Genomic DNA, 16334 nt, shown 5'->3' with positions numbered 1-16334 from the left:
TGTTAAAATATAGGGTTTGGGCTATACTCGCCGTATAAGACTACCCCTCTTCCAACACACACACCAAATAAAAAAACTTCAGATTTGATTTCAATATGGTATGGTATTCCAATGATGGGGCACGATTCCTCGCTCTGACACCAATGATGGGGCACGATTCCTCGCTCTGACACCAATGATGGGGCACGATTCCTCGCTCTGACACCAATGATGGGGCACGATTCCTCGCTCTGACACCAATGATGGGGCACGATTCCTCGCTCTGACACCAATGATGGGGCACGATTCCTCGCTCTGACACCAATGATGGGGCACGATTCCTCGCTCTGACACCAATGATGGGGCACGATTCCTCGCTCTGACACCAATGATGGGGCCCCATCGTTGGGGTCAGTGGGAGGAATAGCGCCCCATCGTTGGGGTCAGTGGGAGGAATAGCGCCCCATCGTTGGGGTCAGTGGGAGGAATAGCGCCCCATCGTTGGGGTCAGTGGGAGGAATAGCGCCCCATCGTTGGGGTCAGTGGGAGGAATAGCGCCCCATCGTTGGGGTCAGTGGGAGGAATAGCGCCCCATCGTTGGGGTCAGTGGGAGGAATAGCGCCCCATCGTTGGGGTCAGTGGGAGGAATAGCGCCCCATCGTTGGGGTCAGTGGGAGGAATAGCGCCCCATCGTTGGGGTCAGTGGGAGGAATAGCGCCCCATCGTTGGGGTCAGTGGGAGGAATAGCGCCCCATCGTTGGGGTCAGTGGGAGGAATAGCGCCCCATCGTTGGGGTCAGTGGGAGGAATAGCGCCCCATCGTTGGGGTCAGTGGGAGGAATAGCGCCCCATCGTTGGGGTCAGTGGGAGGAATAGCGCCCCATCGTTGGGGTCAGTGGGAGGAATAGCGCCCCATCGTTGGGGTCAGTGGGAGGAATAGCGCCCCATCGTTGGGGTCAGTGGGAGGAATAGCGCCCCATCGTTGGGGTCAGTGGGAGGAATAGCGCCCCATCGTTGGGGTCAGTGGGAGGAATAGCGCCCCATCGTTGGGGTCAGTGGGAGGAATAGCGCCCCATCGTTGGGGTCAGTGGGAGGAATAGCGCCCCATCGTTGGGGTCAGTGGGAGGAATAGCGCCCCATCGTTGGGGTCAGTGGGAGGAATAGCGCCCCATCGTTGGGGTCAGTGGGAGGAATAGCGCCCCATCGTTGGGGTCAGTGACACCAATTATGGGTCACTATTCCTCCCACTGACACCAATGACACTTGCTGACCCTTGTTCCAGTATGGTGCTGCTGCAGCCAGCATATGTGGTTGCAGCAGCACCTCTGCACTGCACACATTTACCAGCTGCTCCCTCACTCGATTTTCGAGGGTCCGCTCGGCTCCGCCTCCTCGCCCGTGATTGGCCTCCTGTGTGCCTTTCCTGAGCTACAGTTCTGGCAGCCAATCACCGGTGAGGAGGCGGAGCCGAGCGGCAGGAGTGAGGGAGTGGCTGGAGTGACTGAAGGAGCAGCGCTTCCTGGATTGGATCGTCGTGGGAGCCAGGTAAGAGACAGCAGCCCTCTGCCCACCCCTGTACTTAGTGTCCCTTCTGTCGGAAGGGGGGGACGGCGGCAGCACTGCGCTGCCCCCCTAAAAAGTGCTGCCCTGACGTATACCGGCGTATAGGACGACCCCCGACTTTTGAGAAGATTTTCAAGGGTCAAAAAGTCGTCTTATACGCCGGAAAATACGGTAACTAAATCTAGCACATTAAGAGGAGTTGTTTTTATATGCGAGATGCCGGCTATCATGAGGATTAGCGGTTTTTTAGTTGTACCGATTTCTCATTTACCAAGGTTTAGTTTTTAAAGGTTTGCAGTTAGCTTCTCTTGTAATTCCTCCCATAAATTGTCAAAAGCATATGTGTGCCAACTGAATAGCAACCACAATTTTGATACTGGCCAAGAGAAAAAGAATACTGTTACTACAGCAAAGTTCATGGTTTTAGATGCAAAATTTCATTATTAACATTGAATAACCTGTGATTTTACAGAAAACCGGTTTTACAGAATAAAACGCATTCTGTATACCTGATATCTTGATAAGGAACAAAATCTTTATCCACAAAAGTCTCATTAATTTTCTTCAGTACATCCATTCCTTCCGTCACTTCTCCAAATACTGTGTGCACCCCATCCAAATAATCCAGATTCTCCCCTGTTGTGATCAGAAACTAAAAAGGAAGAAAAAGAAAAAAAAAAATATATATATATATATCAGAGTAATCCTAAATAGTAATTATAAAAGAAATCAGCAGTTAACAGAATGGTTGTGCAGGGAAAAGAAAAAAAAAAAAAAAAGGAAAGGAAAAGAAAAATATGAGTGGAAAGGAGCCCCAAATCCAATCGCTGTCCAAATCTTGTAGACTTCACCTCCGCAACATCTCCAAGATACGCCCATTCTTAACCTCGGAAACCACGAAGCAACTTATTTACTCCCTTGTTATATCTCGCCTTGACTATTGTAACTCCCTCCCCATTGGCCTACCTCATCGCAGGCTATCCGCTCTTCACTTTATCATGAACGCTGCTTCCAGACTTATCCACCTTACTAACCGTTCTGTATCTGCCATCTCTCTATGCCAATCCCTCCACTGGATTCCCATTGCCCAACGGATAAAATTCAAAACATTAACAATAACATATAAAGCCATTTATAACTCTGCCCCAAATTACATCAGCAATCTTGTCTCCAAATATCACCCAAACTGTACTCTCCGCTCCTCACAAGACCTCCTACTCTCTAGCTCCCTTGTCTCCTCTTCCCATGCTTGTCTCCATAACTTCTCCAGAGCTTCCCCCATCCTCTGGAACTCTCTACCCCAATTTATCAGACTATCGCCTACTCTACTCACTTTTAGGCAAGCTCTGAAAACCTCTCTCTTCAGGGAAGCCTATCCTGACCTCAGCTAACGAAATCTTCTACTCTTCCTACTAGTCCATCCCCCACAGTTATTACCTTTTGTACCACTCCTAGATTGTAAGCTCCAAAGAGCAGGGCCCTCCTAACCCTCTTGTATTGAACTGTATTGTCTCCCTTTATATTGTACAGCGCTGAGCAAACTGTTGGCGCTATATAAATCCTGTATAATAATAATAAATATTACATTCATGGTACTCTGTTTAAAATTAAAATCTGTAATGGATCAGATTGGACACAATGTTGTAGTTACAGACAACATGGCTAGGATACCTAAATGTAACTGTAGCAATCTTGCGCTCAGATATGGACGCAGTGCCACCATTTTGTCAAGGCACATCCAATTTGATAAGAGCATACATTTCTACCTCAATCCTTCATTCCTTACCCCCTCCCTTCCTGAGAGGCACAGGGACAGATGTGCAAGTGTTAAAAGTTGCTGGCAGGCTGGAACAGCAGGGGGCCCAGAACTACAAAGCCCCCCCCATAGAGACAGCAGACGTTCTGTCCCAAAACCTGTGTAACTTCGCACCTCGGGAAAAGATAACAGGGCCTTCTCAAGAGTTCAAGGCATTCCCCAGAAGCACAAAGCGGATAACATTTTTAAAAGATCCAGTTTTCACCTATGTTTCATATCATGAATTATGAAGCTGTTGGTTTTAATTCAGAGTTCGCCCGACATCCCTCCCTAACCAGGGTATTGGCCAGTTACTCAGAGCCACTCCCCTTGTTGGGGGACTTTAAAAAACACAGGCTGTAGGACTGAGATAAGCTAAAACACATCTCCCAATTGTAACAGCAGGAGATCAAAGACCCTTCGCTCTGCAACTGGGATCTGCTTACCTTAAGGCTGAACATGGCAAGTAACTTAACCTTTTTTTTTTTTTTTTTTTTTTTTTTTTGTCTCCAAGAAATTTTTATTGAGATATGAAAGGCATAACAAGACAAACAAATACGGATCACAGTCCGCGCAAGTCTTTAAGCATGTTCTCCCGAACTTAACCTTTTAACTTCTCCCTGTTATCTCTTTGCTGTGCTGAGCTGTTAGAGATATATATATATATATATATATATATATATTAGTTACATTTTCTTTGTAAATATTTCATTGCACCTGTTTCTAAGCGCTTACTTGCAATTTACGAATCCCAGCCTTTTGAGGAGACGCTACTGTGTTTGTTTAATCCTCTGCCCAATCGGCCTGCAGTGACCGTATTGGACAGGCGACTTTTCAACCATTACAGTGTATATTTGATAAAGAGAGTTTCCCCTTTCTCTGTACAAAACGGGGTGGTGGCAGTGAAGGGTTAGTTGCGTAATTAACCCGACCCAGTAACAAGCGCATTCAGGCTGCCGGTGCGTCGATTGCGTTCCATTAGCTGCACAATCGTTGTGCAGGGCGCAGCTGAGTGTGGCATTGTTACACGCGTCACACCGCGGTTTTAGATCGGCCGGTCCTTCGGTCACGAGTTTGGTGAGAAGGTCTGGGGTCTGACGCCGCGGGCGTGTCGTATTGTTAGTCGCGGTCGTGCGATTGTGGCATGCTGAGGGTGGCAATCGTGCGTCCGTGACAGTAACCTTAAAGAAGATTTCCAGGAAAGGCAACGAATGACAATGGGAGGAATAGGTAGACGCATAAGTGTGTGTACATACAGTATGTGAGATGAATTTCTAGAATTTCTCTAGCATGGGGATGCCTTTTAGAAATACAGTGGACAAAATTACAAAAAAAAAAAAAAAAAAGAAAAAGAAATTGTTAACAACATTCTGTTGTTGCCTTCTGCTATTCATTAGCTATTCGCTTATTAGCAAATGGTCTATATTGCACAATGACTAACCAAATATAGTATTTTTACAATATTGCTACTGTTGCCTGAAATTTTGCTTTAGAACATTTATTTCACTTACTTGAGATCCATGCTGATCATTGCCATTGTTCACCATTGACACTGTTCCCACTTTTTTGTGTTTTATCCGTGGCACTTTTTCAGGTTCAAAATAACGAGCTTGGTCACCGTACAGTTTACTAAATGGAAAACAAAAAGCAGAACAAATCCTATTTTGCAGAACTGAAGGGAGAAAGTAAATTTTGCATCGACAACAGTGATGGATGCCAGTTCCCTTACATTTTTACAGAAAATCTCCCTACCCCTCACTGGCTACATCGTGCAACAGTAAACAGCACCTAGGCAATTTCAAAAGCAAAAAACAAGGCTCCACCACCCTCTTTCCCAGACAATACATTCAGCAGTGACTCAACTCTGAGCACACCAGCACTGAACATCCTCCTTCCAACTGTTAAAAGACATTGTTGGCAATCAAAATGCACTTTAGAAACACAAAATAAAACTCAAACTGTGGTCTGAGTCACCCACATTGTCCGTTCTGTATAATGACCATTAGGGCTGTATTAACACTACTTTGACCACTATAAAAGCTGAACGAAGAGCAGTCTGCTGCAGTACTTTATATATCATAAACATTATATAACTAAACTTTCTACTATTGAGATCCCTAGATAGGATTTCCTACGGCACTGATTGTGTGATAATATTGTATATACAAAGTCCTTAAAATACACCATGTGTCTGTAATTTACTAGACAGCAAGGAATTTGCCAATACCTAAATCTGACAGCATAAAAGAAGTAGCCTGAGCAGTGTCGCTGAATGGAGATGAAAAACCTGCATGGCTTTTCCTATATGTAGCCAAGACAGTAAATTGGATGAAGGATCAGGAAAATGTATAGCCCTGAAACATACCCATTTTAGATTACGTTATTCCACATTTAGAAAATAAAGTGTAAAAAAGCTGAATATACCTAAAAATAGATTCGCCTCCTCGGCCTGTTCCCAGAGGATCACCGGTCTGTATGATAAAGTCTTTCTATGAAAAAAAAAAAAAAAAAAGGAATTATATTAGGGCACATAAAATCAAATGGTACTTGGCAAGCCCTGTCCTAAAACTGATGTTTCTCCATTGTGTGGTTGCTGTGGCACACTGAGAGGCAGAGGCAGCTGCTGGTCAGGCATGTGGATCCCAACAATATTGTCAGGATCACTGCAGAGCCTGGACCGGCTCTGTGACATCAGCCAACAGCAGACTTTAGCCCACTGATGACTGAATTTGGGTCACAGGAGTGCAGAACTAAGAGCACTCCTGGAACCCCCAGGAAGAGTATGTCCAAAAGAGCTTTGGTCATACTTCTCCTTTAAACTTCTTCAGGACTCCACCTGTAAGATACTGTTACAGAATTTCCATCAATGGATTTTACATAAAGTTTGCCTCTAATAAACTATTTAAAGTGATCTGAAAGCTAAATTTCTATTTTAAAGCGGAACTAAACCCTCCTAACCTTTTCAGCCAAGAAATCTGCCATTATGGCCTCTGTCTAATCTTCAACTGCCATGATGCTGCACGTGCGATCAGTTATGACTCCAACCATTTGATGGTTTGACAGTTTGATTCAGAGAACAAGCAAATGTGACAGTTACATTCCTGGAACGTTTGGAAATGTTTTATACTGAAAAACGTATTAGAAAGTATCGCTGTAAAAAGGGCCAACTGACATTGGATTTCTAGTTACAGTAAGGGGGGTGTACGGCACAAGAAGCCCCCTCACTCCTTGAGGACCCTGGTGGTATGATTTCCCTGCCAGAGTTCTTAGTTTTGGAAATAAATGGAAAATGGAATACATATCCAACAGAAGAGCAAAGCCTACTTTCTATTGTTCAAGGAAAAAGGACAGACATACCACATAGCCCAAGCACATATATCTTCAAGAAATGAAATAATTGGATGGTTTAATTCTTCAGGATCTAGCAATATTAAATTATGATTTTGAAATACTGACCCTTTAACTTTAACAATTAAGCATTTTAAAGTCAAAATGACATATCATCTTGATGGTCTATGCTACTACAAAAAATAAATAAATAAATAAATACTCACCTGCACATTGTGTATGAGACAGAAATTATAATATTTTATTTTGCACAACTTCAGAAAATTTAGGCAGGCTGAAAAAGAGAAAAAACAAAAGTAAACAAATATAATACTGTACAGCGGTAGGGGGGACGGGACTGCTTATCAAGGCATACAGGACGGGACTGCTTATCAAGGCATATAGGTTTTAGTTTTTTCTACACTTTGCTATAAATTGTCTTCTTCATCTTACTAATAATACTTGACTGCTCATTGCAGTAAATTTTAATAGGGAAAAATAACCTTTATAATCACTTTAAAGCTTTATAAAACCAAAACCAAAATGTAATATATTGCATCTTAGCAATCCCAAAGTATAGTGGTTGCATCAGTTTTCTTTTTTTCCTTCATTTTCACCTCGTGATCTGAGCAGTAATACGCTTCTTGTCTTAGGGTGTGTCCACTCTTGATAGACTAGGAAAAGAGACACCTTTGCACATCAGCATAGTCAAGCTGGGGAGAAGGCAGTGTTAAGCTGGGTACTCACAGTTAAGTTTTTTTTAATGTAAACAAAAAAAAAAAAAAAAAAAAAAAAAAAAGGGATTCCTCCATCCACATAAGGTAGGTGAATGCAGGAAACCTCCCCGCTGTGCTATTGCATTCAGGCAATATACACTGATCAGCGCTGCAGCCGACTGGCTGCAAGCTGCTGATCGAAGGAGGTTTTCCAGCTGTAAGGGCCGGTTTCCACAAGTAAGGGATTTTTTTTTTTCATAGTGCAGCCGCTGGCATGCATGGTGACGGTGACAGTATCAATTCATAACTAGTGCTTCCCACCATTTATATTTTCAATAACTTTAGTGAAATTTCACAAGTTTAATTTATTTTTATTCACCGTATTGGGCTGGGTGCAATGTACTGTAGCAAGCACGCAATACACGCTGTGCTGGAAAAAAAAAATGTAATGCATGTCCTGCTTTTTTTTCTCAGTGTACACCGCTGAAGCCCACTAGTGTGAACTGAACTCATGAGTCAGGGGCAAACTGCCTCATTTTAAGGCTAGGTTCACATCTCAGCATTTCCTCTGGCTCGCATTGTGGAAAACGCAAGGGCAAGGGCCCTGCACTTTTTCTTAAAGTGGTTGTAAACCCTTACATATACCCATTAAATTGACTGGCCTCACGTGATGCAGAGAGATGAAACAAATACTCCTACATACGTTGTAGCTGTTTATCTGCTAATCTTTTCAAAGTGTAGAAATCATAAAGCTTGTCTGAGCTGTTAGAAAAAAAGTGGCAAAGAGCTAAAATTATATACTGCAGAGCTCCATGAGGAGAGCTCTGAGAGCTGATTGGAGGAAAGGGACACACCCGTTACACACAGTACACAGGAACAGAGCTGAGGCTGTCAATCACATGCTGTGGGCTACAGATCCCTCCCCCATCACCTTTTTTCAACTTTAGGCTACAGCCATAGTGAAACCACATGGTGCTTTTGTACCATGCAGATTCATGCATCCAAAAATGTGCTGTGTAAAGTGATTCTAAAGGCTTAAATTTATTTTAATAAATAACCACACACAATAAACATGCCTATACTTACCGGCTCCATCCAGTGGTTTTGCACAGAGCAGCCCGGATCCTCCTCTTCTCAGGTCCCGCACCTGCGTTCCTGGCCCCTCCCTCCTGTCGGGTGCCCCCCCAGCAAGCAGCTTGCTATGGGGGATCCCCCAAGCAAGTACACTCCCCAGCTGCTGCTCCATGTGTCCATTCACACACGGAGCTGTGGCTCCACCCCCTCTCTCTTCTCATTGGCTCACTAGCTGTGGTTGACAGCAGCAGAAGCCAATGGCTCCTGCTTCTGTCTCAGCCAATGAGGAGAGGGAGTCCCAGGATAGCTGAGATTCTAGTGCACACCGCTGGATTGAGAGGGGACTTAGGTGAGTATTAAAGGGGGCTGGGGGGTGTGGAGCTGCACAGAGAAGGTTTTTTTTACCTTTATGCATAGAATGCATGAAGGTAAAAAACCTTAAGCCTTTACAACCAGTTTAAGAATTAATGGCGTCCCAACCCCCCCCCCCCCCTGCGCATCTGCAAAAAGAGAAGTGCGTTTTGGCTGCAGGATCACATGCAACTTATACGCTGTCCAGCAACAGTGTGAACCTAGTCTAAAGGAGTTGCAACTGAACATGATTAGGAGACTGTATGGGGGAAAACAAAGATGTGATTGATAATATACGGTGATACCTTCCAGCTATTTGTTAGAATCCAATTCTCCCATGTGTGTCATTTCGATCTAATGGGTTGTCAAGAACAGATAAATTATTCCTATCGAGGCAGCTTGATGGGAAATGAAATGGATCATTTATGGAAGTGTGTATGACCACCAGTAGTCCACCTCCTGGATGTCTGCACTTTTGCTAGTACTGGAGAACAAGAAACATGCATACAGTATGTATACTCTGCATCATGCTCCTGGGAAACAACACAATGGGGGAGATTTACTTAGAATAGCACCTGTGCCTGCCCCCGCAACCACCTGCAGTCAAATCACGCTGCTCTTACAAGACATGCGGGGCTGACATTCAGAGCTGATTCACACATGTGCAGTGCGGATTGACGCTCACAGATAATTGACACAGTAGTTGTTCAGCAGTTCAGGTCAGGTTTAGGACAGGATTGAGTCGGGCTTTTATCTTGTTCACACATATGCGGTTTAGAAATGGTTCCAATAGAAGTCAATAGCCTGTAATCCGCACGGAAACCCGACCGCACTGCTCAGAAATCATACATGACTCTTTTTCAATCCGTACTTCCAGTGCACCAGACATATGTGAACAGGCACCATAGGACGCAATGTTATTTCACATGTCACGCCGATTGGATGCGGTTCAAATCGCATCCAATCCACATATATATGAACTGGCAGTCTGAATGGCACCTCCACGCATCTCAGCTTGCAGTGCGATTGTGGGTGCGCAGGTAAACCGCATGCTCAAAAAGACTGAGTTTTCCCTGCGGCTGTGTTTTCAATGCGCATGCACCTTTTTCATGCAGAATTTGTGGGCACAGCGGCTCATTCAAATGAATGGGCTGTCAAACACAGGCCACAACAGTGTAAACTGGGCTTAAAACTGGTGCACACAGAATCTGGTGAAGCTCTTCATAGAAACCAATCAGCTTCCAGGTTTGATTTTCAAAGCTTAACTGAACAAGAACAAGTTAGAATCTGATTGGTTCCCATCCACAGCTGCAGCGGATTCCGCTTCCCTACATTTAGTAAATCTCCCCCAGTGACTCTGAGAAGACAAGACATAAGGGATCCCAACATCTTCTTACCTCTGGGTCTTTCCTCAGTGTAAAGATCTATGACAATGTCCCCTAATGTGGTCTCCAGAAGCACAGCCATGACTGCAACTAAAGCCCGCCTTCCCAGAAGGCCAAGAAGCACAGAAACAGTCCGAGTCTACTGAAATCCGAACAACTCCATCAAGCCGGAGCCTCAGAGCGCTGTGCACAGTATAAACCTCCAACAATATGGAGCTCTCTGGACAGACACCTATAGAAGACGTATAGCACGCCTTTCTGCCCTCTTAGATTGGCTCACAGTGATTACCTAATCAAATAAACGTCCAATGGCAGACAACGGAGAGCTCAGGAACTGAATGAAATACGTCGCGGAGAGAATGACTTTTCCGCCAATCCTGGGGCGGATAAGGTGGAGGCGTGGCCTGCTTTCCATATTTGGACGGTAATACGGAAGTAAGACAGTAGACAAGCTGTAAGAAGTTTAGGATGGAGTTGGCAGCTTCCTGGGCGGGGGGGTGTGTCTGCTGAAGAAGAGGGGAGCACCAATAGTGGACTCTTCTCCTCCCTGTTCTCCTCCTCTTCCCAGTTCTGGGGTTATGCGGTGTGACAGAAGATGGTGCGGAGTAGAGTGCGGTGTATGGGGCCGGCCTGGAGCTGCCTGCCTGTGGCTTTCCTTGTCTTCCTCGTCTGTGACAGCCAGAGAATCCCAGGAGCAGCCTCCTTCCAGGTAGTCTGATCTATACACCTCTGGGGCTGGGAGGACACAATCTGCTCCTGTGGTGGCCATACATACATCAATAAATCATCCATTTCCTGATTGATCTCTTAAGTCCCCAATCACACTGGATATGTATTGGCATGTGATTTACAAATTGCATGCAAAGTCGCACCCTATTGTCCGCTATTAGAGTAGTCATATCGGTGTGGTTCCTACTTGGTCGGAGCCGCACCGATTTCTAAAGTACTACATGCACTACTCTTGGTGCGATTTGCATAGATATCCGTGTCAGATGTCTTGCAAATCGCACCTGAAATTGGCTTGTCCTCCGACTTTGAAATCATGCGACTTTGCTGTAAGGTTTGGTGTGACCGGGGTGTAAATGCCAACCTATTAGTGCCTGGTTGCACCAGTGAGATTTGTGAATTGAAATCGCATCTAGTGAATGCCAGTGGCTTAACGTGCTACAACACGATGTCTACCAACAATTACATACATAGACTACACTGGGAATCGCACTGCAAATTGCAAGAAATCATTGAAAATCTTCACAAGTAATGAAATCTTCAGAAATTGCACACAAATTGTGCAATTTTTAAATCGCAGTGGTGTGACTGAGACCAATATTCCACAAATAAGGAAGTGGATTACGATTAATACTCTGTGACAACTAAGTGACCATCTCTGTTGTAACTGTTTATTCTCAGAATTTGATCATCTGAAATACGATCCTAATTGTAAATTAAGTATTTCAGTGCTGCCAATTGATCAATAGTATTCAGCACTGACCGAACAACTCTGATCGAAATTAAAGTGTTACTAAACCCAAAACCGTAAAAACAGTCTGTATATGCAGTAAAACATGCTTGTTATACTCATTGTGGAATCTAAGGGGTTACTCCTCTGCATTGTGTAAAAAGGCTGTTTGATCCTGTCTTCTCTGCCCCTCTTGTTCAGATGTCCAAGCTAAGACAGACTGAACCGTAGCCATTCTGCACATGCTCAGTTTGGTGTGTATTCCTAGAGTTTTTTTGTTTTTCTTGGAAGAGTGCATGTGATCAGCACAGGGCCAATCAGCACTGTCCAGACGGGTCAGTGGTACTGCATCCTCCTAGAGCAGAAATAAAACTCCTTCTACAAGCTTTAACCAGTGCTCTGCTGGACACTAATATAATTCACAAGACTGCTGATGAGAAAAGATATTTAGCAGTATATATTTGATAACATAATTGCATTTCTATGTTGTGTGCACTGTGGGAGACAAGATATAGTGAATGCAGGGTCCTGGGTTTAGTAACACTTTAAGAATAAGTCCTCATTCACACTGGATGTTTTTACAGCTGCTGTTTGGCTTTTGACATTTTTTTCTACATCCAGTAAACTCCCCAGCAAGTTATCCTATGTGTCCATGCACACATAGACTATAATCAACGGTTTTTGGCTCGAAAAAAAGAACAAAACAGGACTAGTGGGTTTTTTAGCTGTAAAACGCCACAAACCGGTGTTTTTGGATGTGTGGTTTTTTTTTTTTGTTTTTTTTTTTACCAAAAAATAAATTTTGTATGGTTAAAAATAAAAACCGTGGGAAACCACCACTAAAATGCTAATGCAAAAACGCTTAAAAAAAAAAAGCTGAAAAACATTTTTAACATGCCTTTACACCGCTAACGTTACCAGCGTTATCAAAACACCCAGTGTGCATAGAGCCTAAATCAATCAGAAGGGAAATGTCTATTTGCTGTTTTAATTGAATCACACATAGATCGGAAAAAAAACTTTAACGCATATATTGCCACCATAAGGCTCAACATATACTCTACCATCTGATGGTACAATCCACTGTAGAGCTATCAATATGAGGATTTACCTAAACTATCCAATTAATTTGGATCATATCAGGCAGGCCACTCTACTACATACCTGTTGTTTGTACAATCTCCTTTAAATCTACCATCAGATTGAAATGTGTGTAGTGAGCCTAAGGGTGGCAATACACCCTACATATCTGATTGAACGGTCTTTGTACAATGTTATTTACATTTACTCAAACTTTGTCATGTAAGGACAAGTAGGAAGTTTTGTAGGTAGATCTGAAGGAGACTGCATAATGTATGATAGCTTAACCACTTCCCGTCCGCTGTACATATATATACTTTATGCCTCAGACAGGAATGGTGGTATCATGATCATGGATGCAGCCATGATCGTGGTATCCGGTTTAGAGCAGGCTACGGGCCTTTATGTAAAAGTGATCAGAGCGGCTGTACAACCACTGGATCACCTTTACAGGCGGCGGAAGGAGGTCCCTCCCACAGCCTTTACCGGGCTCTCCCTTCCTTTCCGGGGAGCTCGGTACCAATGCCACTGGCTGCATCAGATGCACTACTCAGAGTGAGATGAACTTTTATTGTTCCTCCCTGTCTGTGAGAACAGAAACTGGTATCGGCAAGGATTGAATCACTTCTGGCTTTGGTTTATTTGTCTAAAATCTGTTACTGGCTTGAAGAGCATCTGGTCAAACTGATCTTGTTTGATGAGATGCTCCTGAGGTCAGAGGAGACATCTGGGGTATAATAGTCCCCAGATCTGTCCATAAAGAGGACTTGTCATGGACCATGCTATCACAAGGGATCTTGTTTAATCAAAAAATTTAAAGGTATAGTGTTAAAAAGAAAAAGGAAAAAAAAAAGTTAAATAGGAAAGTTAAAAAAAAAAACCTAAAATATATAAGTATTGGGCCAGCCCTCCAAATCATTGGATTCAGGTGTTCCAATCACCTCCATGGCCACAGGTGTATAAAATCAAGCACCTAGGCATGCAGACTGCTTCTACAAACATTTGTGAAAGAATGGGTCGCTCTCAGGAGCTCAGTGAATTCAAGCGTGGTGGTACCGTGATAGGTTGCCACCTGTGCAATAAGTCCAATCCGTGAAATTTCCTTGCTACTAAATATTCCACGGTCCTGTCGTGAGCGGACACCAACAGGTGAACTGTGTTGAGCTCCAGCACCTAATATGGACTGACTTGATTCCCCATCTCCATCCTACGACTTCCTGTCCTCGAGTCCTCACTTGTTTACTCCCCACTTCTGCTGCTGCCGCTGCTCACACCGCTGTTCCCTCTCTTTCATCACTGTTTCGTCTTTTGGAGATGCTCTGGGGGTCCTTCGCAGGGGTCCTCTCAGGGGATTTCGTAGAGGTGCCTTCTGTGTGCTTGTCTGCCTGCTTTCCCTTCCCCCTACCACAGGAGTGCTGTTTGGTGTCAGAGCCTCCAGAGGGCCATTGTTCATCTCCTCCACCACCCCAATTGCCTATTCATGCAGGTAGTTTTCCTCCAGCATGACCAGGAGGAAGGAGGGTGGAGGAGCAGCCTCCACGAATTCAGGGAAGCAGGAGGGTCTAAAAACCACGCAGCCTCCTCCATCGAGGGCCCTGACAAAGGGGGAGAAGGCCCAGGATACAGCTACAAACTGTGTGGAGGGAGAAAGTGATCAGTTGATTGACCAAGGTGATGAGGAGCAGCGAATGGAGGATCATCAGCGCATGGCTCTGATGGTCCCACAAGCTAGGGACACTAACTGACCTTCCCTTCCTCCACCAGACGTGAGAATCTCTGCCACTGTTTCAACTTTGGTAGGGGGAAGGTAGCTGAGATAGCCGAGGGGGGGCAAGAACCCAGTACATGCTATGTGTATTCTCTAGTAAAGCAATGCTTTTCCTCTATCCCTTTACTTACTGGGCAAGTACAGGCTGTACGTGAAGATGTGGCCCTTATTCATCATGATCTCCAAAAAAGTGCAAGATTGCATGACCGCTCTTGAGAATCGAGTTAGTTGCATAGAAGATATTGTCTCCCCACTTGCTATCGATGAAAAAGAAGTTAAGCACAAGTTGAACAGTACTATTATTAAAATGGAAGGTTTGGAAAATCGGCTGCGTCGCAATAATGTGCATGTGGTGGGCCTCCCTGAGAAAGCTGAGGACGATGACCCAGTTAAATTTGCTGAACGATGGCTGGTGGATATGTTTGAGGAAGAAGACTTCTTGTCGACGTTTGCTGTGGAACGTGCGCATAGGATCCCTAATAGCCCAGTACTACCTGGAGATAGTCCACAGCCTCTCATTCGTCTTCTGAATTTTAGAGGGCCAGGGTTCTGAAGGATATTATATATAATGGATCAAAAATTATATGCTTTCTTGATTTTTCACGAGAGGTGCAGAAAAGTCAGGATCATTTCCAAGATGTTATGAAAATATTTATATCATCTGGATTTAAAATATATTCTATGTTGTATCCTGCTCTCCTTCGGGTGGTTCATGACGGTAGGTGCAATTTCAGGCGGCTCAAGGAATGGATGGATTGCCATTTTAATTCCTGATGCATCCTGATGGATGGTTGTCTTGAGGTGTGTGGGTTTTTTTTTTTTTTTTTTTTTCTTCCTACTTTTGCTATATGGAGAGCCAGGTTTGGAGCATTTATGCTCTTCGTGGGGAGATATCAACGGTAATAATTGGGTCAGTTGTTAGATTTTATTGACTGAGACTATGGTTAATCAGTTTTGTTTTTTCATGGAATGTTAGGGGTCTAAATAGTGCTTTTGAAAAGGCAACCTGTTTTTGAATATATTGCTTCTTTCCGTCCATACTTGGTCTGTCTACAGGAGACACACACCACTTGTAATATTATATTTTTAGAGTTGTACTGTACAACGAGGCCTATCAATCACTCCTTGTATACTTCATATTCATGGGGTGGTGTCTATTTTGGTATACAAGGGCATGGTGTTCTCATGTGGTAGGACCTTGGTGGACAGAGATGGCAAATGTTTTTCTCCAGTGCAAGATATATGATTTTGGTTTGACACTAGCTGCTGTGTACATACCTGCTCCTCCTTATAATTCAGAGGTTTTGCACCAGCTAGTCTCCTTTGCAGGGGCCTCTTCCCTAGTACCAATTTTGATGGTTGGAGATTTTAATAGGTCTCCAGCTCCCAGATCCCACTTTGGAGAAGGTCTTTCCTCATTGGGGAGACTGTGCAGGGAACTGAGGCTGCAAAACATATGGAGACAGTTACATCCTGATGCAAGCGTTTTTACATGCTATTCTACATTGCATAAGTCTTTGTCCAGAATAGATTTGGCCCTATGTTCTATGGAGCTAATCCCAGCTTTAGTTGAGGTCAATATAGAGCCCAGAGGAATATCTGACCATTATGCGCTGTTAGTCCCCTTTTATATCTGTCCCTTGAGAATCTAATATTTCTTAGCAATTGAACTCTTCCTGGCTGGAATTGCTCCCCAAAGAGGATCCTTTGCCTTTTGCTTTTGAGGTTTTCTTTTTCCTAATCTGGGTTCTGCTTCCCTAGGTGTAGTATGGGATGCATTCAAGGCTTTTCTTTGTGGCCTGGTTATTCAGCAAATTAGTGTTATCAAAACAGCCTCCTGT

At 44.0% G+C, this 16334-nt stretch overlaps 2 protein-coding genes across 4 annotated transcripts in view; one reads left to right on the top strand and one right to left on the bottom strand.

The window, feature by feature from the left end:
* The window catches only part of PPIL4 (peptidylprolyl isomerase like 4), a 47845-nt gene extending 37366 nt beyond the window's left edge, over window positions 1-10479 (bottom strand). Inside the window, exons 1-5 of one of the 2 annotated variants that reach the window (XM_089668620.1) lie at window positions 10202-10479; window positions 6891-6958; window positions 5761-5825; window positions 4848-4965; window positions 2051-2193 (exon numbers count right to left, since the gene is read on the bottom strand). In XM_089668620.1, the coding sequence (XP_089524746.1) occupies window positions 2051-2193; window positions 4848-4965; window positions 5761-5825; window positions 6891-6958; window positions 10202-10271 (464 nt within the window). In that variant the 5' untranslated portion in view covers window positions 10272-10479. The remainder of the gene's footprint in view (window positions 1-2050; window positions 2194-4847; window positions 4966-5760; window positions 5826-6890; window positions 6959-10201) is intronic. The other variant, XM_089668619.1, reaches the window with a different exon arrangement.
* Window positions 10480-10602: 123 nt separating this feature from the next.
* GINM1 (glycosylated integral membrane protein 1) overlaps window positions 10603-16334 on the top strand; it is a 73664-nt gene continuing 67932 nt past the window's right edge. Inside the window, exon 1 of one of the 2 annotated variants that reach the window (XM_089668622.1) lies at window positions 10603-10898. In XM_089668622.1, the coding sequence (XP_089524748.1) occupies window positions 10785-10898 (114 nt within the window). In that variant the 5' untranslated portion in view covers window positions 10603-10784. The remainder of the gene's footprint in view (window positions 10899-16334) is intronic. The other variant, XM_089668621.1, reaches the window with a different exon arrangement.

This window comes from Staurois parvus, unplaced genomic scaffold, assembly GCF_062004578.1.
Source record: "Staurois parvus isolate SC_StPar_1 unplaced genomic scaffold, SC_StPar_1.0 ptg000059l, whole genome shotgun sequence".
In the NCBI taxonomy this organism is placed as follows: Eukaryota; Metazoa; Chordata; class Amphibia; order Anura; family Ranidae; genus Staurois; species Staurois parvus.
Note: the sequence above shows the minus strand (reverse complement) of the source record. Positions and strands in the feature narration are given on the sequence as shown.